Source organism: Crotalus tigris, unplaced genomic scaffold (assembly GCF_016545835.1).
Source record: "Crotalus tigris isolate CLP2741 ecotype Arizona unplaced genomic scaffold, ASM1654583v1 scf7180000024437.13266115, whole genome shotgun sequence".
Lineage (NCBI taxonomy): Eukaryota > Metazoa > Chordata > Lepidosauria > Squamata > Viperidae > Crotalus > Crotalus tigris.
In genome coordinates this window covers 11,949,555-11,974,777 of record NW_024100606.1, presented here as the reverse complement: position 1 = coordinate 11,974,777, position 25,223 = coordinate 11,949,555, and the positions used below count along the sequence as shown (strand labels likewise).

The window sequence follows — 25,223 nt, the reverse complement described above, 5'->3', positions numbered from 1 at the left end:
CTGGACATACAACAATTCAAACTAGAACTTCTGTTGCCAGGCAAGGTTGTTGAGTTGCACTCAATATTATGATCCTTTTGCAATGGTTTCTAAGTGAATCACTGCAGTAATTAAGTGAATCATGTGGTTATTGAAGAAATTCAGCTTCCCCAATTGATTTTGCTTGTTACAAGCCAGCTGGGAAGGTTGCAAATGGTGATCACATAACCTTGAAATGCTATAAATGCCAGAAATACGTGCTGGTGCCAAGTGCCCAAATTTTGACCACGTGAAAGTGAGGATGCTGTGATGGTTGTGTGTTAGGACTGGTGTAAATCAATTTTTACAGAGCTATTGTAATCTTGAGCAGTTGCTAAATGAATGATTGTAAATCAAGAACTTACAATGGACTTCTGGAAGCAGAATGGACTTCCGGAAGCAAAATGGACTTCCGGAAGCAGCATCTACACAGAGAACTGGTGGTTCACATATCTGAATCCCACCACTGCCTACAGTATATATACTTCCTTTGTAGTGTTTTTACTTCTACTCTCCTTGTGCCTCAAGAATTTCTATCAGGGCAAAGAATTAATTATGATTACAACCCAGCAAACTGCTTTGTCAGCTGACAATGGTTCCCTGACTATTATTGCAATAGTCAGGGGTAGCTGGGTATAATATGGAGTTTTTCTGTTTAAGAAAAAACAACAACACGGAGAAGTTTGGTAGCGCTTGTGTTGGATGGAAAAAAGGTTGTTTTTCCCTTCAGCTCTTTTGCTTTAAAATCTTGTAGATTCCACTCTGCCCCCATTCATACATTCCTGATAAATTCACCCCCATTTGAATTAATCTAAAAGAAGCCATTGTTTCCTATATGGACAATGTGTTAAATCTACCCACAAAATAGCATGCCTAGTGAAATTTTGTTTAGGTGGCTACTTTCTACCCTGGCATAGATACTTCTAGCCACAAAATATAGGTAGTCCTTGAGATATGATCCTCATGGCCCTTGCCCATTAAGGTTGCATATTGTGATGGCCATTAAACAAAACAGCCTTGTTTAATGACTCCAAGGCTCTTTCTAATGCAGCTATTAAATTGAGCATCAAGTGCCTCAGGGATAGGAGAGGCCTTTTGGAGGCCCAGCACAGACCCAGGCCTACCTGCTCCAAACTAGTCAAGGCATCCACAGCTCACATGCTCTGCTTCTCACCCCTTGGGTCACCACAGATCTCCTTTCTCCACCAGGTTTCCACAGGACTTAGGTCTGATTCCCATTCCACCCTTCTCCTCACGGTCTGAAGAGCTTCAAGGCCTTCTAAGGCACTGGAACAGATTGCTTCAAAGGCTTCTGAAAGGCTGTGTACATCACATTTGCAAAGTGGAATGGGTCCCTTTGTCCCTCAGCCACATAGTGTGATTCTAGAACTTTTGCCCTTCTGCACAAAATGGAGGCCACATCTGGGCTGCCCTACGCGGCCCAGAGGCATACCTTTTGCAGCCTTAAACAAGTCTGCAGAGTACTGCAGAAGTTTTCTATATCTTTCAGAAATTTCTGTACTACTGTGCAGGTCCCGTTACGGCAGCAAAATGAAGCAATTTGTCCCACAGCTGCAATTTTGACAAGCAGGACAAAATGGTGGCCATTTCTGAGCCACCACCACATGGCCAAGGATGTGTGGCTTGCCTTTCTTCCCCAACATCAGATCGGGAGATCTACAAAAGGTATGTCTGATGTGTGATGGGTTGGTGGGAAAGGGCAGGGCAGAGGAATGGGGGCACTGCAGCATCCCTGAGAGTGGCTGTGAAAGTGAACAATGGCAGAGGCACTGTGGGGATGTGGAGAAGGCTGTAGCATCCCTGGAGTTAGTCATAAGGGCAAATGACTGCAGAAAGCGCTGCAGTTGCTATAACTTTGAAACAAGGTCATAAGTAGTTTTGAGTGGGCGGGAGGTCTGTCATAACTTTGAACCACCATAAGTGACCAAGTCATACCTCGAAGACTAACTGGTGTTAATTGGAACAGGAAAGTTGAAAATTTTAATTCTGTGGAAAATTGCAGGAAAAGGTAGGAATATGCAAATGTTCTGCCTTGCCTTGTTTGAATATTAATTAATTCTATAAATTTATCTAATAATTCATAATATTCATAGGATATCAGTAAATTAACCATAACTTATTGCATACTCACTATGTTATCTCTCAAATAATAATGCTATGACTTCAAAGAGGAATTTTAAAGAGTCCTGAGTTTTCAAAAACTTTATTTTTGAATTATAATTTTTGGATAACCAAGCAGTTTTATAAAGAAAAAGCACAGAAATCTATCTGGCACTTTTGGATAGTTTATAACAATTCTGCCTGACATTTTTAGGACACATTCAGTCCGCTTGCTTGGTCCAAAATCCATGTTCCTTGAAACTATATACATCATATATACAATCAGTGAAACTATTTTGGCTACGTTGGGGTTTTTCAAAGATGTCCTATAGTCTACCCTTGCTAAACAGAATTCACAGCACACACCAAAACTAGCGAATACACTGTTTTGAAATAAAGAGTCATTCAGCAGAGACATTTGATAGCATGCAAATTAAAGAACAGATACGGTTTCAGAATTTTTTTTGTGTTAGAAAATCTGATTATTCAAGTCACTAGCAAAAGAAGAGACTGTTCATTGTTCCTGTAAAAAAGGCACTTAGAATGGGGGCTGGAGGAATCAAAGCTGACTTTAAAAAACCAGTTTGGTTTCACAAAAGGTTCTTCAGATACCAAGAAAAGCTTGTCAAGTTTCATGTCAAAAGACTCGGTGGTTAGGCAGACTAAAGATAGGCAATATTTTGGAACTACCTTGTAAATAAGTATGTTAAAGCAAAAACAAGATTATTAAAAAGCAGCAGTGCATAGCCTTCCTTTGAAATAATGCATATCTGTAGATGACAAGTGTTGAACTCTATTTAAAGATACCCTTTCAGTAGCATCATTATGATACATTTGAATTAAGAAATTATAATAATAAAGTTTCACATAGATCCCTTTTTTCAGGAAAATCTGAGGTTATAATCTGCCATACCACATGTCAAAATATCCAAATGTCCTTGATGGCCAATATCAAGTAAATGGAATTCAAAGTCACAGTTTCATACAGACTTTGCAAAATAATTAGCTGAGTTTGCAAAAAATTATCTTGAGTGAATCTTTTCAGTTGTAATCCACCACAAAGATAATTTCATTTTTTTTCTTTCGTCAATATAAACAAACAAAAATATTTGGCAACTATATATTCTCCTGGGGGAAAAGGTAAGATCTAACAGAAATTACTTCAAGTTGAATGCCATGAGTGGTCTTTCTTCTCGCTTTTGCCAAGGACTCTTTTTGTCTTCCCCTTGATCATCATCGTCATTATCATCATCATCATCAGCTTCACTGTGTTCAGTCATTTTATGTTCTGGACTTGTTAAAGGCTCTGGTGAACTTTCTACAGTTCTTTTTATTGTTTCTTCTTCCAGGCTGGGCAATTGGCCACCTGTTCTTCTGCTCCCTCCCTCCAACACACATCTTGGAGTATTATCTTCAGGACTACAAACTGCAGTTCCACATTCACTGCCACTTTGGTCCACTTCCTCCAAATAAACAAGCTGGGTGTAAGTGCTACTCTCTGGAATTTTCTGCTCTTTCTGTGGGTGTACCTGCGCTTGCTGGTGAGTTTGTTGTAAGTGATCTGCCCTTCCCTTTCGGGCAGATTTTGGCTCATTCATGTCAACCCCAGAATCCAGGCTGACATCATTGCTTCCATTCCTTCCAGCTCTTTGAAGATCAATGTAGGAATGCCTAACATGAGCATTGGAACGCCCATCCAAAGAAACAAACCATGCCCGAGGATGAGGTAAAGGCTTTCCTTCACCTAACTCCATTAGAGCTTTTTCAGTAAGAAGCTGAACTTCACTATTCATTTGTGCCAGGGAGGCATCATTGAGGGATGCTGGAATGGATACTGATTCAGACATTGCAACATTCTGTGGTTTCCAGTCACCTGCACCAGCTTCTTGTAAATGTTGCTGGGATACTGCTTGAGCAGTTAGCTGTTGTGGCTGCATCTGTTGCTGAGAATGTGGGTAAAGCTGAGAACGAGGGCTGGATAGTTCAGCCTGGAGCCTTTCTATATCTACTTGTTGATCAGTAGAGAGAGGCTGGCTAATATAAGGATGTTCTCCTGGAAGTTTCATATAATGACCAGGAATGACTAATGTGGGCAATACTTTTCTGTAAACACCATCATTAACCTGATCGACAGAATTACAGCAGACCAGATGACCCGGTCGAGGAAAAGAAGTGGGTCTTTCAAGATGGTCAACAGAACGAGACATCATACATTCAGAGGACCTGCAATCTAGAAGTTCCGTTTCAGGGGTTGAAGGGATAGGATACACTTGTTCCTGAAGATTATATTTACTCCCTGTAGAAATATGATTCATAGATATTTGCTCTTGCTTCTCAAATAAAGGCCGGCTTAACATTGTATTGTAACTGTGTCTATGGTCCCCTTTGTCAGGAGAACCATACCCTTCTATCATTTCCAGAGACTTCCTTGGGTTTATAGAAAAAGAATCCAATGATTGAAGATAGTCTTTTTTCAGACTGTCATTAGATGTTATATTCTCTAGAGACATGCGGCTCCGGTCATTTTCCTTATGGGAAAGCGATTCCTCTCTGGAGCTAAATTCCTGTGAGGTGCTATAAGTATGTTGCAGCATAGGGGTATGCATATCTACTTCTCCAGAACATCCTTTGTCCAAGTGAACAGCCACTATTAGTTCATTGTGGCCAGAGGATTCTGGGTGCCTGTTGCCAGTAATGGAGAGCCCACCGGGAAATTCTGATTCACGTCGGGAAAATACTAAATTGAGATGAGACATAGAAGTTGATTGATCCTTCTTAGCACTGGGTGTTGAAGATAACCGTAGTTTCTTATGATGTTGACGCGGCTTCAAACACTTTCTCCTAATGTTAAAAAAAGGAATAGAAAAAGAGTTCATTTTAAAGGGACTTGCAGCAAAAGAATGGTCTAGTGCAGGGATAGGGAACCTTGGCTCTTTTATGACTTGTGGACTTCAACTCCCAGAATTCCTGAGTCAGCATGACTAGTTCAGGAATTCTGGTATTGAAGTCCACAAGTGATAAAAGAGCCAAGGTTCTCTACCCCTGGTCTAGTGAATACTTAGGTATTCAAACATCTATGCTCTCTTTCAATTATTATAAACCTGGCTGCCCAGGATGAGTGGGTATACGTTATGGGAATTGTGGGCCATTGCTAGTGGAGAGTGCTGAGGTAAAGAAAGCTATTGCAAGTTGTTAAGAGGCTCAAGCAAATTAATATCCCCTGATTTTATTTTGCAATCCAAACTAAATGTTCTGCGGTTCAATCCTCAATGGAAATTCTATTTTGCCACTCTTTCTGTTATTTTGCTTTTTCAATAAAATCCATTTGCTCTATTCAGGTGACCCTGAGGACATAGATAAATGTCCAAGTGGCCTCAATGTCTCTCTAAAATAATGCACAAAACCAGCTGTCTGCAATGAATGCTGTCCTTCTTTCCCCACCATCCAGTCAGAGCTGAAGAAGCTTCTTGGATGAGAAGTGAAACGTCTTCAAAGAAAAACAAGAAAATCCAGTTGTCTCTTTAAAAATCACCTTTGGGATACTCAAGGAAATATTTAAGAAAGAAAGAAAAAATAATGTTAATAGTCTTGCTTTATAGATTACATTCACTGTGCTGGAATGAGAGAAAATTTCTTTTCCTCAGTTTTAAAAATGCCCCCGTTTCATAAACTATTATTGGTAGCTCCAAGTTTGAAATTAGATTACTCTATATTCCAGAAGCAAATAGAAAAATTAATATGAGCTGCATCACCCATACTATTTTTGTTTGTTTTCTGTTTTCAGAGGAATCTTAATATAAAGATCTACTTTAGCTTAAATGCTAACATTTGTAATATTATTTCATTTCTCAAAGGGTACTTATAAGACCATTAATTCTGAAAGTACTAAATATAATAAGAATAAATGCAAGTCCACATAAAGAATTTTTCTTAGTCTGGTGCCATAGCAAGAGACCAGTAGTCAACATATTTCAATGGCACAGGTTTGTGGGCAGCTCACATACAATCTTCAGGTAGCCTGTTTACACTAATAGGTAGAATCCAAAGATACTGTTCACTTATGGAAATTATGAATCCATGGAAGGCTTGCTAAAGATGTACTTATACAAAAATGAAAGTGTTCCTCAAAAGACGTGATAGAAAATAATTTGGTCTCTTTTCCTTCCATTCATATCTTTTACGCCGACCCACTCTATAAATATAATTAACTATAAAAATGAGACATTTTACCTGCAATAGTATAAAAGGAGGCACAGCAGAACAAGTAGTATAAGAGCTATTCCTCCTAGAATTGCCAAAAGGAACACTGTGTGGTAAGTAGTGAAGTCCTTCGCTACAATGAGACCTACAAGATGGGGAAAAAATTAAAATTCCGAGGACAGGTAAGTCAAAGCTTTCTAACCCATTTTAGTGTATATTTAGTCACAGGCTATCTCTCAACACAACCCCTTGCCGCAGAGTATCATCTGATGTGCCCTGATCCACTTCTAGCAGTGTTTTCTGATGATATCAGGCAGCAGTCCTGATTACAAAGGTTTCCAGAGCTGAGGGATGTCAGTGATTTGAATTACTCAGAGTATCCAGAACAGGCCTGTACTGAAGACACCGTGAATAAATAAAGTGCAGTTCACAGCACTTTGACACAAGTTATTTGATTAGGAGAACCAACCAAAACAATAGGCCAGTGCTATTGTCTGGATTGCAACCTGGAGCAGCAGCATCTATGTGGAGATGACTTGCCTACAGAATGAATGAAGCAACAGGGCAAAAGTCAGCCAATGCACTTGGTAACTGCAATCTCACTTAGCATGGTTGGTGAATTTCCTCAGATTCTATAATTGTCAGAAACTGCACAAAGGTGAGTTAGGAAATTTACAGGATTTCCCTGACTGTTTGGTCTGTACACACAGCCATGTCAGGTAGTCAAATGGGAAGCACTTTTCCAACCTGTGCATAGGCTGGGAAGATAGCAGTGTTCTCTGCATGTGCAAGCAAGGGTTTCTACCTGATTAGTGCATCAAGGAAATCATAAGTTCCTTCGTTTGAGTCATGTTCTAACTAGGATTTACTTATTTATTTACTTGAGTAGAGTCATTAAAACTGTAATTTGGATCCATCATTGAAGGTCTGACCTGGGATATAATCCATTTCCCACTTTATAATTTTTACTTTATTCCTAGCTCATTCTATGTGTAAATCAAGACTACAATTGATCATATATCAGAGGTAGTAACCATTTTGGGTTGTACATGCAATTAAATGAAAAATCATTCTATTTATGTCAGGAAGGATATAAATCCTACATATGCTATTATTTTCCGAAATCATACATGCTACATATTGTAACAGTGATGTAATTTGAGGATTATCCTACAACTGTTTGGAAATTATCCCACTAGCTTTACAGACATCCAAAATACAACGATTAGTGACCTAAATGGATGCAGCATATTTAGCCTCTTTAAGGCTAAAACTCTTTAAAAAAAAATCTATTGAAGTACTTTAAGGTCTCTTTTCAGAATTCCTGAATATATCAATAAAATGTTATTCTGAAATGCATACCTTATTTAAACATAGTACTGAATAATATAAAACTTACTGTGGACTAATGTCAAGTTTTAAAATGGATCTTTCCCTTCACCACTGTCCTTCAGTGTTCTGAAAAGTTCTAGCAAAAAAGTATTTTCTGAGCATACTAGGCTATGTCTTGCAGGGTTGAAAAAGAGAAAGAAACTGCCAATAATAGTGCTTTTGGTACATGGTGTAGGATTCCTTTTTTCCCATTTTAAGCAATTCCCTTATATGGGGTATGACACTACCCCTAATGGTCTAAAGACCCCCGCACTCTCCATTTTGAAGAGCTAGAGGATAAAATGGGGAAGAGATAAAATCTATAGTGAAACTTCTTTATACTTTCCCAATGCTATATAATTTATACTGGGGCAAATACAAGATCAGTCTTACCTGGATTTGTGGGTGACATGGCTGCAACCCAATATCCAAGCTGGGAGGCAATATAGGTCCAGGTCAATCCATTTCCTTCTTGTTCAATAGTGCCTAAATTGCTTTTTAACCACGTCCCTATAAAACATGTAAAGAAATTTGTAAAATGCTATATAAAATAGAAGAGAACAAAAAACAAAACTATATAACTATTACAGTATAAACTGATTTTCAGATGCAGACATTCAATATCAGTACAAAAAGTCCTCAACTTACAACAGTTCATTTGGTGATCATTCGAAGTTACAATGGCATTGAAAAAAGTGACTTATGATCGGTTTCATACTTATAACCGTTTGATTATCCCCATGGTCACATGATCAAAATTCAGCCCCTTGGCAACTGATTCATATTTATAATGGTTGCAGTATTCCAGGGTCATGTGATCATCTTTTGCAATCTTCTGACAAGCAAAGTCAATGGGTAAGCCAGATTCACTTAACGACTGTGTTATTAACTTAGCAACTATAGTGAGTCACTTAACAACTGTTGCAAGAAGTGTCTCACTTAGCAACAGAAATTTTGAGCTCAATTATGGTCGTAAGTCAAGGACTATCTGTATAGCATCCTCTATTAATTAAATGCTAATAGTTTTTTTTTACTGATTCGCAGTGGGTGCTACAGTGAAGTATTTGAAAGGGGGGGCAGAAAAAGGTATCTCACATCCTTAAAATTTAAGTTTGTTTCAATCTGTGGACCAACTAATATTCATGTAACAATTATGTGGTATTATGGATGCCGAGAACAAAAAAGGCTGATCCAGTGTCAGATTTTAAACAGTTTTTAACTTGGTCTTACAACTGCATTTCTAGTAAATTAACACTATCAAAAAATATTTGAGTTACTTGGAAATACAAAGCCTAAATCTCTCCAAGCTAAAAAGAGCGATACAAATTTCAGAACAAACAATACCCATGTCTCTTTAAAAGCATTCTTCCCTCTTTTTGGAGGGGGTGAAGACGTGTGTGGGGGTGGGGGGTGGATGGGCATTTCAACACATTTCTTCCCAACCTGAGGCAGATAAAGCCTTTCTATAAAGAACAGATTGATCTTTAAAAAAACAATATCTCTATTTTGACTTTCTTAATAGTTTTAATACACAAGTAGTACAAGCAACACATAAATGCACAGGATACAACCTAGCCAAAATTTAGGATCACCTCTATTTTATCAAAAGAATTTTTCCTTCAGTGATTGTAAGTTATGCCACATGGAGTTAGAAGTCAAAAGCAGATAAGCCTGTCTTCTTTAATTAGTGCAATCTGAGAGGAGGCATGAACTTATTAAAAACCCCTTATGCTTCGGAGTCTCAGATCCCATGGCATTTTGCAGCTTTCCCCAACCTAATATCTTACATATGTGTTGGATCTGCACCTCCCCAGAATTCCCAGCTACCTGAAAAATGGCCAGGGTCAGTGATAGTTGCAGCCCCTACACATCTGGAAGACATCAGCTGCTCCTATGGTTTAGGAGAGAGGCTATGCCACTATTAGCAGAGCAAGAGACTGACTGGCAGAGGCATACACTGAGGACTGCAAGCAGTGTGGAGAACAAAACTGTGTATGCACACAGCCTGCACTGATCGATCTGTCTGTCTGTCTGTCTGTCTGTCTGTCTGTCTGTCTGTCTGTCTATCTATCTATCATCTAATTTTTTCACTGCCTATTTCATCTATGTGACTCTGGGTGGTGTACAATCCATCACCACCAGATGGATTCATAGCTGGCTGATTGACCGAACTCAGCATGTGATCCTCAATGGAACCGCATCTACATGAAGGGAAGTGTGTAGTGGGGTGCCCCAGAGCTCTGTTCTGGGCCCAGTGCTTTTCAACATCTTCATCAACGATTTGGACGAGGGGATAGATGGGAAACTCATCAAATTTGCAGCTGGCAGAAATAGCTAACACTCCAGAAGACAGGCTTAAGATACAGGAGGATCTGGACAGACTTGAATACTGAGCGCTATCTAACAAAATTCAATGGTGAAAAAAGTAAGGTTCTACATTTAGGCAAGAAAAACCAAATGTACAAATATAGTATAGGGTGCACCTTGCTCAATAGTAGTAACTGTGAGAGGGATCTCGGAGTCCTAGTAGACAATCACTTAAATATGAGCCAGCAGTGTGCTGCAGCTGCCAAAAAGGCCAACACAGTGCTAGGCTGCATTAACAGAGGGATAGAATCAAGATCACGTGAAGTATTAATACCACTCTTCAATGCCTTGGTAAGGCCACACTTGGACTACTGCATCCAGTTTTGGTCACCACGATGTAAAAAAGATGTTGAGACTCTAGAAAGAGTACAGAGAAGAGCAACAAAGATGATTAGGGGATTGGAGGCTAAAACATATAAGGAACGGTTGCTGGAATTGGGTATGTACTGTATAGTTTAACGAAGAGAAGGACGAGGGGGGACATGATAGCAATGTTCGAATATCTCAGGGGCTGCCACAAAGAAGAGGGAGTCAAGCTATTCTCCAAGGTGCCTGAAGGCAGGACAAGAAGCAACGGGTGGAAACTAACCAAAGAGAGAAGCAACCTAGAACTAAGGAGAAACTTCCTGACAGTTAAAACAACCTGCTCCAACACTGGAAGTTTTTAAGAAGAGACTGGACAGCCATTTGCCCCCCCCCCCTTTGAATTGGCTGTCAGGCCTAGACATTCTTTCAGAAGGCCAGAAGGAGGAAGTGCTGCCTCACCTTTGGGAGCGAGACTTCTAAAGCACAGGGGCAACAACAGAGAAAGTTCTCTTCCTGGATCCCGTCAATCAAAACTTTTTTATGGATGAGATCTGCAACATATCCACCCTGCCTGATTGGACAAGATGAGTCGATGTAAAGCAGAGTTATTGAGGAATCTCCTTGCATGGTTTTGGTATAGAATGTTTCTAAATCTTTTTGCAGGGCTGACTTAACCCCTTCCACACATAAAGACAATGCTAATCTGGAATCTCCACAATGCTATAGGACTTCCAGAAGACTTCACAAACTTTCTCAACTTGCTGTTTCAAAGAAAATGCAGCACACATAGTTTTGCACGATCTGTTCTGGAAGTAAAGACTACTGAGAGAGGTTGGTGCCTCCCAGTTCTTTGGATTTACTCGTAGACAAAGCTAAGGACCTACAGAACCTTGCCATAATCCCCTGACCTTTGGAAGTAATTGGAGAAAAGATGGTGACTTGTATTTTTGTTCTTTTCTGCAAAGTAAACAAAGTGAAGAAATGAAGAAGATGGGGAAAGACTGCTCACCAGCATTTGCCTTCCTATCCTTCTCCTTCCCTATGTTCTCCAGCCATTGGAACAGCGAGGGGGCACCATGAATACAATTCTGAACACCGTAGGTGAATGGAAATGCCTTTAATTAGCCAAAGGTACCCTGTGCTTGTACCTGGAGACTTTTCATTCAAAGGGAAAGCTATGCACAACATAGGTTTCTATCTTTCCACATATAGACTTGTTTGGAATGGCAGCTCTTAGATACACCATGATCTAAGTACTGGTCACTTTGATGATAAGACAGTAAAGCTGTGTCCCTCCTTAAAGTGATGAACAGTAATTAACTTGAATCTTTGCTGTTCAGAGGTCTTCCCAGATCTAGGCATGCTTGCACTTGTTTAAACAACAGTTCTGCTGGAGTGAAGCAAAGTGTCTGTGCAGACACACACATCTGGAGATGGTCTGTAAAGCAAATGCACCAAATCTTCCAGAGTATACAATTGCTCCAATGTTTTGATATGAACTTCTACTTTTTCTTATAGAATTAAAACTACAATCAAAGTATTTGAGACCATAAAAACTCTCATTTTTCCTAGTGTACTTTGCTGATTCAGTATCAAGGGAACTGTAGTCCAACATATGTAAAAAGCAGCAGATTGGGAAGACTGATATAGGGGCTCTGGACATTGTTTTAAAGTTAGCAGGCAACAGTTTAAATAAATATAATTTTATCAGGAGTCACATCCTCCTCACTTTCCCCAACTGTTGGATGTTTTTTTGCAGGACTTCCAGCCAGCTGCAGTTTTCCCTTCAGCTAGCTACTGTTTTATAAAAGAAACACTATTCTGGATATTCAGGGACACTGATAAGTAAAAAATGAATATTTGTATGCAGTCCCCAAGGAAAAATTGTTCCCAAAGATAGTCCTTTGATTTATTACTAAAATCCAAGTTGAACTTTGCTCTTTTGTTTCTGCTTGTCATTTCCTGTTGTATGTGTAAACTGCCTGTCTAATACTGAACAAAAGAACATGTCTGTCCCTGCACTTAGCAATTCTAATTACATCTGAAGGACAGAGAGAAAGCACATTATACGCATAGGTAGCTTCCTTTCTTTAATCCCCCCTCCCAAACTTCCTTTCATAATAATGAAAAGGTAGCTAGAACTCACAAAATACATGACACCAAAGAAGGCTGCTTCATGGCTGGCATAAAACATACAGGTTGATTTTGTTGTGAAAAAAAAAAACATTTATCCAAGCGTTTGAAGGTGTTGCACTTTATGAATAATATTCAAGAATAATGTTATGGGTACATTTATAAAAAACAAACAGTACTAAACAGCATGGCTGAAAATGCAAAGCACATCCTGCTTTCAGCAAAAGAATGGGAAACCGCAGCTCCAGAGTTATAGGACATCATGGTGAAACCATACACAGTCTTTGGGTTGAAAAAGGCTGAGAAGTGAGCAACGTCTGAAAGCCTTTTGTCTGAAAGCAAGGAAGGCTACTGTCAAAATAAGACAATATTGTTTGACAAGATGGGGAAATAATCTGGTAAGGGTACGGTACCGTCTTCTGTTTGTCTCAAAGGCGGACGACATGTGCCCCTCCAGATATTCTTGTATAACTTTCATCATTTCTTTAAATGGGGCAGACCAGCTGTGGCTAACTAAGTTGACAAGCTCTAGCATTTCAGAGTCAAACAGTTCCATCTATTGTGCTACCTTAAACTGATCTTCTATGAAAACATCCTCCTAGTTAATGAAATAATTTTTACCTTTTAAAACTGTTTTACTGAGTTATTCATATCAAAATTGGTGCAATAAGGATTTTTTTAGGTTTAAGTTAGGTTGAGAAATACACACACACACACACATATAATTAAATCTGATTTAAAATGTGTGAAATGATATAGGGTCTCCTGCCTGAGCACAGGGTTGGACTAGAATAAGTTTCTTCCAACTCTGTTATTCTAATGTTCTGTTCTAGTGTTCAGATTAAAAAAAAAACCATGGGAGTACTGAACTGAGTTCTTAAACTCCATTGATATTGAGGCAGTGAAAAAATGCTTACCATCCCCTGTAGTTCTTCCTGACTGGATTACAGACAAGAACTGGTTTCTCCTAACCACAACGCAGTTGCCATTCCAGGGTTGCAGGTTTGTAACATATTTATTTGCTAAATTTATTTGCTGTCTATCTATATTGCAGAAGAAATCTTAATGCTTGTGTTTTCTGTCCTCCACTGCTCGGCTTACTAAGTTTACTTAATGCTTGAGTCGTAATATTAATTTTCACATTGCGTCATTACAAGATTGGATCATACTCAATATGGCTTAGCAAGCACAGTATGGTTTAAAAGTATTGTAAACTAGCTGCAAATGTTTCATGCAGCTCATTTTTATAGTTGTAGTCTAGTAAAGCTGTCTGATGTATCTATATCTTGCTTTTAATTGCTTTTTAAATAGATTTTCAACATAATATAGTAAAGCAGATTTTTCCTTCTCTATGCTACAATGTCATGCAATTACATTTGCATCAAATATACTATATAGCTGTTCCTGATGGTTTACAAAAACTATTTTTGATGGCTCCTATTCCTATAGCAACAAGGAAACAGCAAGTTCTTTGGAAGCAGTTAAGACCTATGATTTTTGTAGAGGACAGGATATATTTCCTTTCCGAGAAAAATATTTAACAATAACAAGGTAAAAAAGGATGTCTAAAATAAGGTATCAGCAATCTTAAAATTAAACATATCTCCCTGTCTCAATATTATAAAGCTATGAACTTTGAACTATCAACTTCCTCTCTGTAGCTTGAAAAACAATGATGGGAAGAGAAAAAGCAATTTAGTAGCATTCTGTTAACTATAATACTTTTGCTTGGCATAAAACTAAGCTCTTTTGCCTATAGCTATAAGTTAACCTTAAACAATGAAAAACAATAGGTTGTTGAATTTTTCACCCAGAATATTTTTGTTGTCTTCTTTCACTATTCTTTCACTATACCCCACAGTATACTAATTCCACAATCTTGCATGCATGAGTATATAGGAATACATGAAGATTTCAGGCTGAAGAGAGTCAAGAGCAAGTGTTTCTGAAGGGAAACTGATCCACACCATCCATGCATGTGTCTTTTCTACCCCTACAGCTCTCTCTAAACAAGCAGGTTCCCTAGCTTTCAAATCAGTACTCCCAAGATTTTAATCTTACTATCAAAGTTAAAAACTGGAAGAACTACAAACACAACTTGGACAACTACAGGTAGATATCACCAGCAGCAATGTTATTATACCCCTTCTCTGAATCAATCAAATGTATCCATCTTAACATAAGGGAACTATGTCAAGTTAAAGGGAGTCATAATTTATTTAATGCTTTTTATTAGGAATTATTTTAACCTGCATTAGAAATTCTTATTAAGAACTTAAAGGCAAGAAGAAGCAGCAGCTATCATTACGTGCGCTAAGAAACCACAAATGGCTGACTTCCCAGGGTGCTACATAAAACTGTTAAGTGTGTGTGTGTGTGTGTGTGTGTGTGTGTGTGTGTGTGTGTGAGAGAGAGAGAGAGAGAGAGAGAGAGAGAGAGAGAGAGAGAGAGAGAGAGAGAGAGAGAGAGAATAACAAGAAGGGAAAATTTAAAAGATGCATACATTTAAAAGAAATAAAGGCTTTTAACATCCATATTCAAATCTACATGAAATAAAATCAAATTCTTTTTTTATCTGGTGAAGGCATGTCACTCAAAGGCCAGATAGTGCCAAGACAACACTACATTTAACTTCATGTCATATGCATTAAAATTTAATTAAATGTGAATCATATAATTAGTCCCAGTCAATGATTTAATTTAATTTCTCCTTCTGTTCCACTGGAAATATAATATAGGGACAATTCATACTGGGTATCACATGTGGTCCCCAAGATCTCAGCTGTGTATCTGTGACACAGATATTTGTATGTGTGAGAAAATGTTTTTTTATATATACAGTATAGTTAGTTCTTCCAAAAAATCAAGGAGGTCTCAAGTTCACATCCTCCCATATTCTACAATTTTGTAGTTTAACATTGAATTTGAGAATGGTTTTTGTTGATAGGTTTTATATACACTCATTACTGAATCAACAACTGCTCACATTAGAATGTCAAATATCCAGACTTGGTTTCACTTTTGATATGCTGATACTTTGTAACTAATAAACATGTTCTTTGGGGAATTTGCAAACCTTGAAGTTCTGCTTTATTCATCTCTGTCTGTCGGAACCATGACAATTTCACTGTTTTTGAATTTTAATTCCAAACATATTGAGCCAATGCAAGGTGTAAAAGACTAATACCCATACAAAATAACCAGAGATAAAACTAAAAGTATGCCCATCTGTTCATTTGTAGCTCAAATACCACAGTCATTCTGAATTAATACGTTGTCTGCTCCAAGTGGATTACAATGGCTAATTTGCCAGCAAAAAAAAAAAAAAGTCTGTCCAAGATGCATGGTAATACATTAGAGCCAGTTAAGTGTGGCACATCAGAAACTGTTTCTCATTTAAACTGGAAATTCCTTCTCTTGTTGACAAGGAAGGCAAACATTGCTATCTACTGTCCTTGGGAAAACTGAAACTGATGCCCAGTTTTTAAGAAAAGATATTTCCTTGTGATGCAGAGACAAGATCTCTCACTGGGAAAAATAGTTTCTGATTTGGGTCTCTACTCTGAAATGAGGTGGATCGTTCTGTCTTCAGGGGATCAGTTTTGCACATAAATAAGGTAATTCTATAAGAAGAAGAACTTCTTCACCAAAACACTATCTTATTACTATCTGGGTCCATCTCCTGTCTCCTAGGCAGTAGGAAACAATGCTTTGTAGTTCCAGAGCTGGCTAAAATTCAAAAGTTCAACTAGGCCAAGAGTAGGCACATTTGGAAAATTATACTTAAATCTTTTTTAAAAAATAGGAGATACAATGGTGGAATTATACTATGAAGTTCTTTTCCTTGTGTTTCCTTTCATCTGAATTTACAAAATAATAGAATTGGCAGATACCTTGGAGGTCTTCTAATCCAACCCCCTGCTCAGGCAGGAAGCTCTATACCAGGCATGTTAAACTGCTGGCCCAAGGGCCGGATGCATACCAAAACCGGCATGCCGGCAATGGGGAAAAGGTCATGATATGTTGCATGATGTCACGTGACGCGTGAGTTTGACATATCTGCTTTATACCATTTCAGACAGATGGTTGTACAATCTTTTCTTAAAAACCTCAAGTGTTGGAGCACCCACAACTTCTGGAGGCAAGTCATTCCACTGATTAATTGTTCTAACAGTCAGGAAATTTCTCATTAGTTCTAAGTTGGTTCTCTCCTTCAATTGGTTTTCACCCATTGCTTCTTGTTCTCCATTCAGATGCTCTGGAGAATAGTTTGATTCCCTCTTCTTTGTGGCAGCCCCTTAAATATTGGAACACTGCTATCATGTCACCCCTAGTCCTTCTCTTCATTAAACTAGACATATCCAATTACAGCAACCGTTCTTTATATGTTTTAGCCTCTAGACCCCTCTAATCTTTGTTGCTCTTCTCTGTATTATTTCCAGAGTCTCAACATCTTTGTTATAATATGGTGACCAAAACTGGATGCAGTATTCCAAATGTGGCCTTACCAAGGCATTATAAAGTGGTATTAACACTTTACGTGATCTTGATTCTATCCCTCTATTAATGCAGCCTAGAACTGTTTTGGCTTTTCTGGCAGCTGCAGCACACTGCTGGCTTATATTTTTGTCCACTAGGACTCCAAGATCCTTCTCACAGTTACTACTATTGAGCCAGGTACCATCTATACTATACCTGCACATCTATACTATATCTGTGCATCTATTCATCCAGTTTAGATCCTACCTTTCCTTCAGGAGCTCCAGGCAGTTTAGCTAATGTTCCTTCTGCTTTTTTCCCCACAGCAATAATCTGTGAGTCTGGTGGTGGACCGAGAGAGAATAGCTGACCCAAAGTCACCTAGTGAGCTTCTATGGTTGTGTATGGATTGGAACCTGAGTCCTGATGTCAATCTAGGACCCTAACCACCCCTCTTCTATTTTATGTTGGCATAAAATTACTCAGGATGAAAAACAAAGAGCAAATCTGGAATGATCCATTGTTTCAATAGCTTGCGTGTGATCCAAAATAAACACAGCAAAGCTTTTTCGACAGGAAGAGGAAATGGAGTTCAGGCAAAAAAAAAAAGCAACATTTGTTACATGTAAGAAATTACTGAAGCTTCTGAACTTCAACTAAATTTTGGAAAAGCCCTCAAACTACTACTTCCCTTCTCTATTCATCTATCAACATCACAAGCTAATTGATGGATGATTGCATTAGGATTTGTTCAGTATGTGTATATGGTGTATTGTTAATGCATCTCTTGGTTTATCACCTTAGTATAAACAATTACTGTTGAATGCATCTCATCTGAGGAATAAATGTAAAAATGTCTCCAGGGAAATATTAGGCTGCTAATTTTATCAATTATGTAAAAGGTGCTATTCCTTTAAGTTTTGTTGGCAATGCATCATTCTTATAGGAAACAATATGGCATATAAATAGATAATGATGCAGTAAAGCTATTGGCAAGATTTAATACTGCACCACTGTGGACCATAGAAGAGTCATTGTTTTCGGTAATAAAGATATAAGGCTTTTTCCTAGTAGGGAATCCCAGCAAAAATACACTATACAGATCACCAACATAACTGGAAATGAAATAAATGAGTAACTTGAGGATATATTGAATGTAGTTGTTTATTTATATATAGTATGAATGGATTGAGGCAAAGTTCTATTTGCAAATTGAGTTGTTATTTCCTAAAGACATCATAATTTGAAAAGGATTGCTACTATTTGTTTTTAGTTTTGAAAAACTATTACATTGTTTAGGATCTATTGATCATCGCACAGTCAGCCACATGTACAGACAGGGTTTGGCATTTTTGTCTGGGACCTGGGATAGGGAGATCTGGATATTTGATGTGTTACAGATATCGTTGGAAGATGGAAGCTGTCCCCAGTAAAGCTGCCTTTTGCAATTGACAGATGGTGAATTTGTCAAAGTGGGATTGCATCCAAAGCATCTATTACTATTGGTACTGCCCTTGCTTGCCTTTGCCACTTGTTTTATTTTTATTTGTAGGTCTTTGTATTTTATTTTTGTCTCCAGTTCTTTCTCTTCTATTTTGCTGCCTCCAGGCACTGCCACATCCACTATCCAGACCTTTTGTCTTTCTTATCAACAATTGTCTGTTTGAATTCTAAAGTCCCACAACAATTTAATTTCTTCATTTTCTATGACTTTCTCTACTTTATGATCCTGCCAGTTCTTGCTTGCAGGCAAATTGTATTTCTTGCAGATTTTCCAATGCACTATTATTGCTATTTTGTCATGCTGCTGCTTGTAGTCAATCTGTGCAATCTTCTTGCAGCAGTTACCAGGTGGTCCATTGTTTCTTCAGCTTCTTTGCATAGGCGGCACTTATTGTCTATTGCTGTCTTCTCAATTCTGGTTTTCTATATATATGCATTTGTCTTTAAGGCTTGGTCTAGTGCAGCCAGAATTAGTCCCTCAGTCTCTTTCTTCAACTTTCCTGCTCTTAGCCATTACCAGGTCTTGTTAATATCTGCTTTCCCTGCTATTTTTTTAATGTACTGGCCATGTGGTGCTTTGTCTTCCCATGCCTCCATTTTGTTCTATATTTGATTTTTCTTGTAGACCTGTTTGGTCTTTTCAGTAGTCAGTAAGCCTTTCTGGCATACTAACTTCAGTGCATCTTCTTCATTGTTCTTCAAATATACTTCCAAAGCCTTTTTTCTTCTTCAACCATCTAATATATTTGCAACATTCCGTGTCCACCTATTTACCTTGGTAGATAGAGTCTGTCACTGTGAGGATGAAGGGCATGATTTATTGTCATTATTTTTCTGGTCTTCCTATCCATTACTTTTAGTAATGGATAGTCCAGTTCCACTATTCCAGCTGTGTATCTAATGACTGGAATTGCCCAAGTGTTGATTGCCTTGATGATATTTCCTCCATTGAGATTGGACCTTAAGATCTTCTTTACTCTCTTGATGTATTCACTTCTAATCCTTTTCTTGATTTCAGTGTGATTGATGTTGTCAGCTTGAAGGATACCCAGGTATTTGTAGTAATATCCTCATCCAGTTATTTTCGTGGGGCATATTGATTGCTTCAGTTTTCATAATTTTTCCTTGTTTGATAGTGAGTGTGGCACATTTGTCCAATCTAAACTCCATTGCCATATCGTGGCTATACATACAAACAATATGTGGCAGCAATTCATTTCAGATGGAGCTTTTCCATACAGATTCAGATTGTCTATGTAAAACTAGAGTTACAGCAAAGAGGGATTTAAAATATTTAAAAGAAACAGACCAAACAAAAAAGGAGGTGGAGTTGTTTTCTCTATAAGAAATAACTACTTATCTATAGAAATAGAGCACAACAATGATGAAAACTATCTTGAATGCATTTGGGTCAATATAAAAGAGGGAAAAATGCATACCACCCAACCAGAGGAAATAGATAAACTTTTTGCTAGTCAGTTAACTAAGGTATGTAGGAAGCACATCACAATAGTAACGGGGGATTTGAATTTCCCTGACATCAACTGTAAGACAAACTCTGGATCAAGTGGAAGACCAAACAGATTCATGACAAACCTAGCAGACAATTTTGTCTCCCAAAAAGTAGAGAAGGGAACTAGGGGATCAGCCATACTGGACTTAATCCTCACTGACAAAGATGAAATGACAGAAGGTGTTGAAGCTACAGGAAACCTGGGGTGGAATGATCATGCAAAATTGGAATTCAACATTATGCAAGCACAAACAATAGAACATAGTCAAACTAGAGTCTTGGACTTTAAGAGAACTAATTTCAATAAACTTAGAGAGAACTTGGGAAAGATTCCATGGATGAGAATCTTCAAGGGGAAAGCAACTCACAAAACTTGGGAAATTTTGAAAAGTGAGTTTATAAAAACCCAGTCTAGCACAATAACAATGAAGAAGAAAAATAACAGCACTCAAAAGGAACCAGCATGGCTGTATAAATAACTCTCTGATAAACTTAAAGACTAAAAGGACAAGTATAAAAAGTGGAAAGAAGGGCACATAACTAAGGCAGAATATCAGCAAATTGCCTAAGCATTCAAAGATGAAGTGAGGAAAGCTAAGGCTCAAAATGAACTAAGGCTTGCAACAAAAATCAAAAATAACAAAAACAGCTTCCTTCAACATGTAAAAAATAAGAAAAAAGTTAAGGAAATGATTGGTCCATTAGTGGGAGAAAGTGGCAAGAAGGTGACAAGCAATAGGGAGAAAGCAGAACTACTTAACTTGTTTTTTTGCATCTGCCTTTACACAAAGGGAAAAAACAGTCCAACCTATCAAAAACAGTAACCTAAAAACAGATTAGAAACACAAGTTAAAAAAAGTAGGAAAATGGTAAGTGAACACCTGTCTACCCTAGATGAGTTCAAATCACCAGAACCACATGGATTAGACTCCAAAGTTCTGAAGGAACTGGCAGATGTGATCTCAGAACCACTGAACTATATTTTTCAAAAATCCTGAGCATTGGGGAATTACCAGAGGACTGGAAAAGAGCTGATGTAGTTCCCATCTTCAAAAAAAGGAAAAAAAAACTGGATTCAGGAAACTACAGACCTATTAGCCTGACCCCAATACATGGAAAGACTCTGGAAAAGATAAGCAAGGAATCAGCAAATACCTAGAGGCAAACAAAATCAAAACCAAAAGCCAACATGGGTTTGTCAAAAACAGATCATGCCAGACAAATCTTATTGCATTCTTTGACCAGGTGACAAAATTAGTGTACCAGAGGAATGCTATGAATATAGTTTACTTGGATTTCAGTAAGCCATTTGCTAACATAGACCACAACCTACTACTTGATAAGATAGAAAAATGTGGGTTAGACAGCATCACCACCAGAGAAATTCGTAGCTGGCTGACCGGCTGTATTCAGCGTGTGGTCCTTCAATAGAACTGCATCCACATGGAGCTAAGTGTGTAGTGGGATGCCCCAGGGCTCTGTTCTGGGCCCATTGCTTTTCAACATCTTCATCAATGATTTGGATGAGGGGATAGATGGGGAACTCATCAAATTTGCAGATGAAAGCAAGCTGTCAGGAATAGCCAACATAGCAGAAGATAGGCTTAAGTTACAGAAGGATCTTGACAGACTTGAACATTGGGCGCTATCTAACAAAATGAAATTCATTGGTCAAAAAAGTAAGATTCTACATTTAGGCAAGAAAAATAAAATGCATAAGTACAGTATAAATAGTACCTTGCTCAATAGTAGAAACTGTGAGTGGGATCTTGGAGTCCTAATGGACAATCACTTAAATATGAGCCAGCATGTGCTGCGGCTGCCAAAAAAGCCAAAAACAGTGCTAGGCTGCATTAACAGAGGGATAGAATCAAGATCATGTGAAATGTTGGCTTCCGATTTGCGATCGCAGCGTTCGTGGACATGTGGGACAATCGCTCCCTCCGCTGTCCGGTTTTCTCCCGCCAGGGGACCCTGAAAAGGGTCAGAAGTTGTTCTGGAGGGGCAAGAAGCATGAAGAAGACTCCCGACCGATCGTGGAAGGGCGGCAGCCCTCCTGCTTGATCCCGGGCAACTCTACTAACTGAGGGGGAAAAGATAGGCCATTAATATGGTCCACCACCAAACCGCTACCAGCCGAGGCCAAAATTACTAACAAGCGCTTGATAGCACCGCGGAGGAATTGGGTGAGATTCTACCTTCTTTTTACTCCAAGTATTTTTCCTGTAAAAAGCCTCTGGAAATTTCTTCCCCCTGCGAGGAGAGAAGGGAACGTTTTCCTCCCACCCTCTAAGATGGCGGTGTTTACTACTTAGGGAACATAAACCCTTGAAAAGAACTACTAAATAATTGGATTTGCTTCTTTTTGATATTTTGGGACCCAAAAAGTTCCTACTTTCACAGAGATTTGCTATTCTATTTACCTCTAAAAAAGAGGGAAAAACCTAAACTGGATAAAAATCTAGCCAGGGACTTGAAAGATTTTAAATGCTAATGAGGACATCTTGTGGTGAAACGTGGTATAGTAAGTGAATATTCTTGACAAAAAGACCTGCTTATAGCCCAGACCTGTCGTTGGTATTATCTAAAAGAGATTAAAAGCTGAGAGAACAGCTGGGTGATGAAATTACTTTTTAGGATTCTGGAGATGAATACTTACTGACGTTTGTTTAATAAATAACCTTACTAAAGGACTATCTATAACCACATTAGAAATGGAGGATGACCAGCAACAAACTTCACTTAATTATAAACTTATACTTGAAAAAATTCTTGAAGCCACCGAGATAATTAAAGCTAGACTGAAAGACAAAGGCGCCAGCTTAAATCTACAAAGCGAAATCCTGATTACAATCAAAGAATTTACAATCCAAAAAACAGAAGTGGAAGAAATCAACACCAAGACAGAGGATTTTAAAGAACAATAAATACAATGTACTGAAAATCCAGACATCCAAAATCTGACTACAACTAAAGAATCTACATGTCAAAACAAGAATATTCAATATTAGTGTTTCATTAGTCGGAACCATGACACTACAACTCAAAAAAACAACAGAAGCGGAAGAAAGAAATACCAAGATGGAGACTGTTAAAGATCAACACGGTCAATCTAGACAACCAAACCTAGACAACCAAATAACAACCATAAAATTGGACATGACTTTTTACTTAGACCAGAAGAAACCTGAGGAAGAAGACCAGATTGAATTGAACACAAATATGTTAGAGCAGTGGTTCTCAACATTTTTAATGCCGCGAACCCCAACTGGTCGTAAGTCGAGGACTACTCAACCGGTCGTAAGTCGAGGACTACTCAACTGGTGCAGCACCGTTTGCAGAATGGGACTTTTGGTGGGCTCAGCAGGGCAGAGACAGCCTGGACAATTCCTATTGGCTTTTGAAAGCCAATAGAATTAGACTCTATTCAAGAGAGTCTATTCTATTGGCTTTCAAAAGCCAATAGAATAAAAGGGAGTAGCACAGCTAAGGAAAAGGGGAAAAATGGCGGACTGCGTTGTTTGGCGACCCCCGTGAAATAGTCGTTCGACCCCAAATGGGGTCCCGACCCACAGGTTGAGAACCACTGTGTTAGAGCAAATATGGAGATCTGGGCTACCAGGGCGACAACTTGATGACCATAAATGGGCTAATCCCTCTGGAAAATTGATAACTAGATGGTCTCCCTGGATTCAAGTAGCACGCACAAGAATGAAGGGAGATCTATCTGATGATTTAGAGGCATTGGTATGGAAGCCTGGTTGGCATAAAAAGAAACCTAGAGTTAGATTTAAAAAATGGGATCTTTTGACTTATTAGAGAGGATCCTAAAGTTTAAACTGATGGGCTAAAGGGAGATTCTGAGATGAAGGGAAATACGATTATTAGATTTAACTATTGTTGGGAAATGATAAAAAATAAGGGATTAATTGGCCTAATATTGATTTAGATTTATAAGGGAAATGAAAACTATTAGGGAATAGCTTTGAATCATTGTTTAGCCCAGTTATCACATGGATTTGAGACAATGATGGATACGCCATTAGTAAGTAGTGATATACTAGGATGAGAAATAGAAAATGCTTATGAAATAAAATAAGAATATATTCAAGTAAGTAATAGGTATATTTTAGATATTATAATTTTTATAGAGTGAAATAAAGGAAATTTGGGTTACCCGGAATTTAAATACTACAAATATTAAAGGTTAAATTGGAAATTCTAATTAAAAATTAGGTAAAATTTAAATACAGGATATGTATATGTATAAGCAAAATTATGAAGATAAATGTTTTACCCGAACTTGTTACAATTAGAAATCTATTAGCTTAAATATGGTATGGTAAACTTTAAGGGAAATAAAGAAAGAATTTTTTGATCATGTAACCAGATATATGTACTAAAGATTTTGTTATTTACTATTGACTTCCCAATCACCATGCTGCTTTCCAAATACTTAATTGTAAAACTGGAAAACTAATAAAAACTTATTATTAAAAAAAAGATCATGTGAAATGTTAATACCATTTTATAATGCCTCGGTAAGGCCACACATCCAGTTTTGGTCACCAGAATGTAAAAAGATGTTGAGACTCTAGAAAGAGTGCAGAGAAGAACAACCAAGATGATTAGGGGACTGGAGGCTAAAACTTATAAAGAACGATTACTGGAATTGAGTATGTCTAGTTTAATGAAGAGAAGGACGAGGGGTGACATGATAGCAATATTCCAATATCCCACAAAGAAGAGGGAGTCAACCTATTCTCCAAAGCATCTGAATGAAGAACAAGAAGCAATGGATGGAAACCAATTAAGGAGAGAAGCAGCCTAGAACTAAGGAGAAATGTCCTGATAGTTAGAACAATTAATTAGTGGAACAACCTGCCTCCAGAAGTTGTGAATGCTCCCATACTGGAAGTTTTAAGAAGAGACAGGACAACCATTTGTCTGAAATGGTATACGGTTTCCTGCCTGAGCAGGGGGTTGTACTAGAAGACCTCCAAGGTGTCTTCCAACTCATCATCATCATCATCATCAACGACAACAACAACATCATCATTATTGAGGTTGGATAGTCTGGCTGATGTTTTTGATGTTTGATAGCCATGGCCTGAGTTATATAGTATTGCTGACAGAGGAAACAGCGGAATAACGAATAGTAATAGTGATAGTGAATCTCCTTGAAATATTCCTCTCGATATTAACCTCTCCC

The 25,223-nt window shown here is 38.2% G+C and overlaps 1 protein-coding gene across 3 annotated transcripts in view; it reads right to left on the bottom strand.

Moving 5' to 3' along the window:
- Window positions 1–2,213: 2,213 nt before the first annotated feature.
- The window catches only part of FAM171A1 (family with sequence similarity 171 member A1), a 118,673-nt gene continuing 95,663 nt past the window's right edge, over window positions 2,214–25,223 (bottom strand). For all 3 annotated transcript variants that reach the window (XM_039331534.1, XM_039331535.1, XM_039331536.1), the window contains 3 exons: window positions 8,104–8,220; window positions 6,370–6,484; window positions 2,214–4,980 (listed from right to left, as the gene is read on the bottom strand). In XM_039331534.1, coding sequence (XP_039187468.1) covers window positions 3,297–4,980; window positions 6,370–6,484; window positions 8,104–8,220 — 1,916 coding nt within the window. In that variant the 3' untranslated portion in view covers window positions 2,214–3,296. The remainder of the gene's footprint in view (window positions 4,981–6,369; window positions 6,485–8,103; window positions 8,221–25,223) is intronic.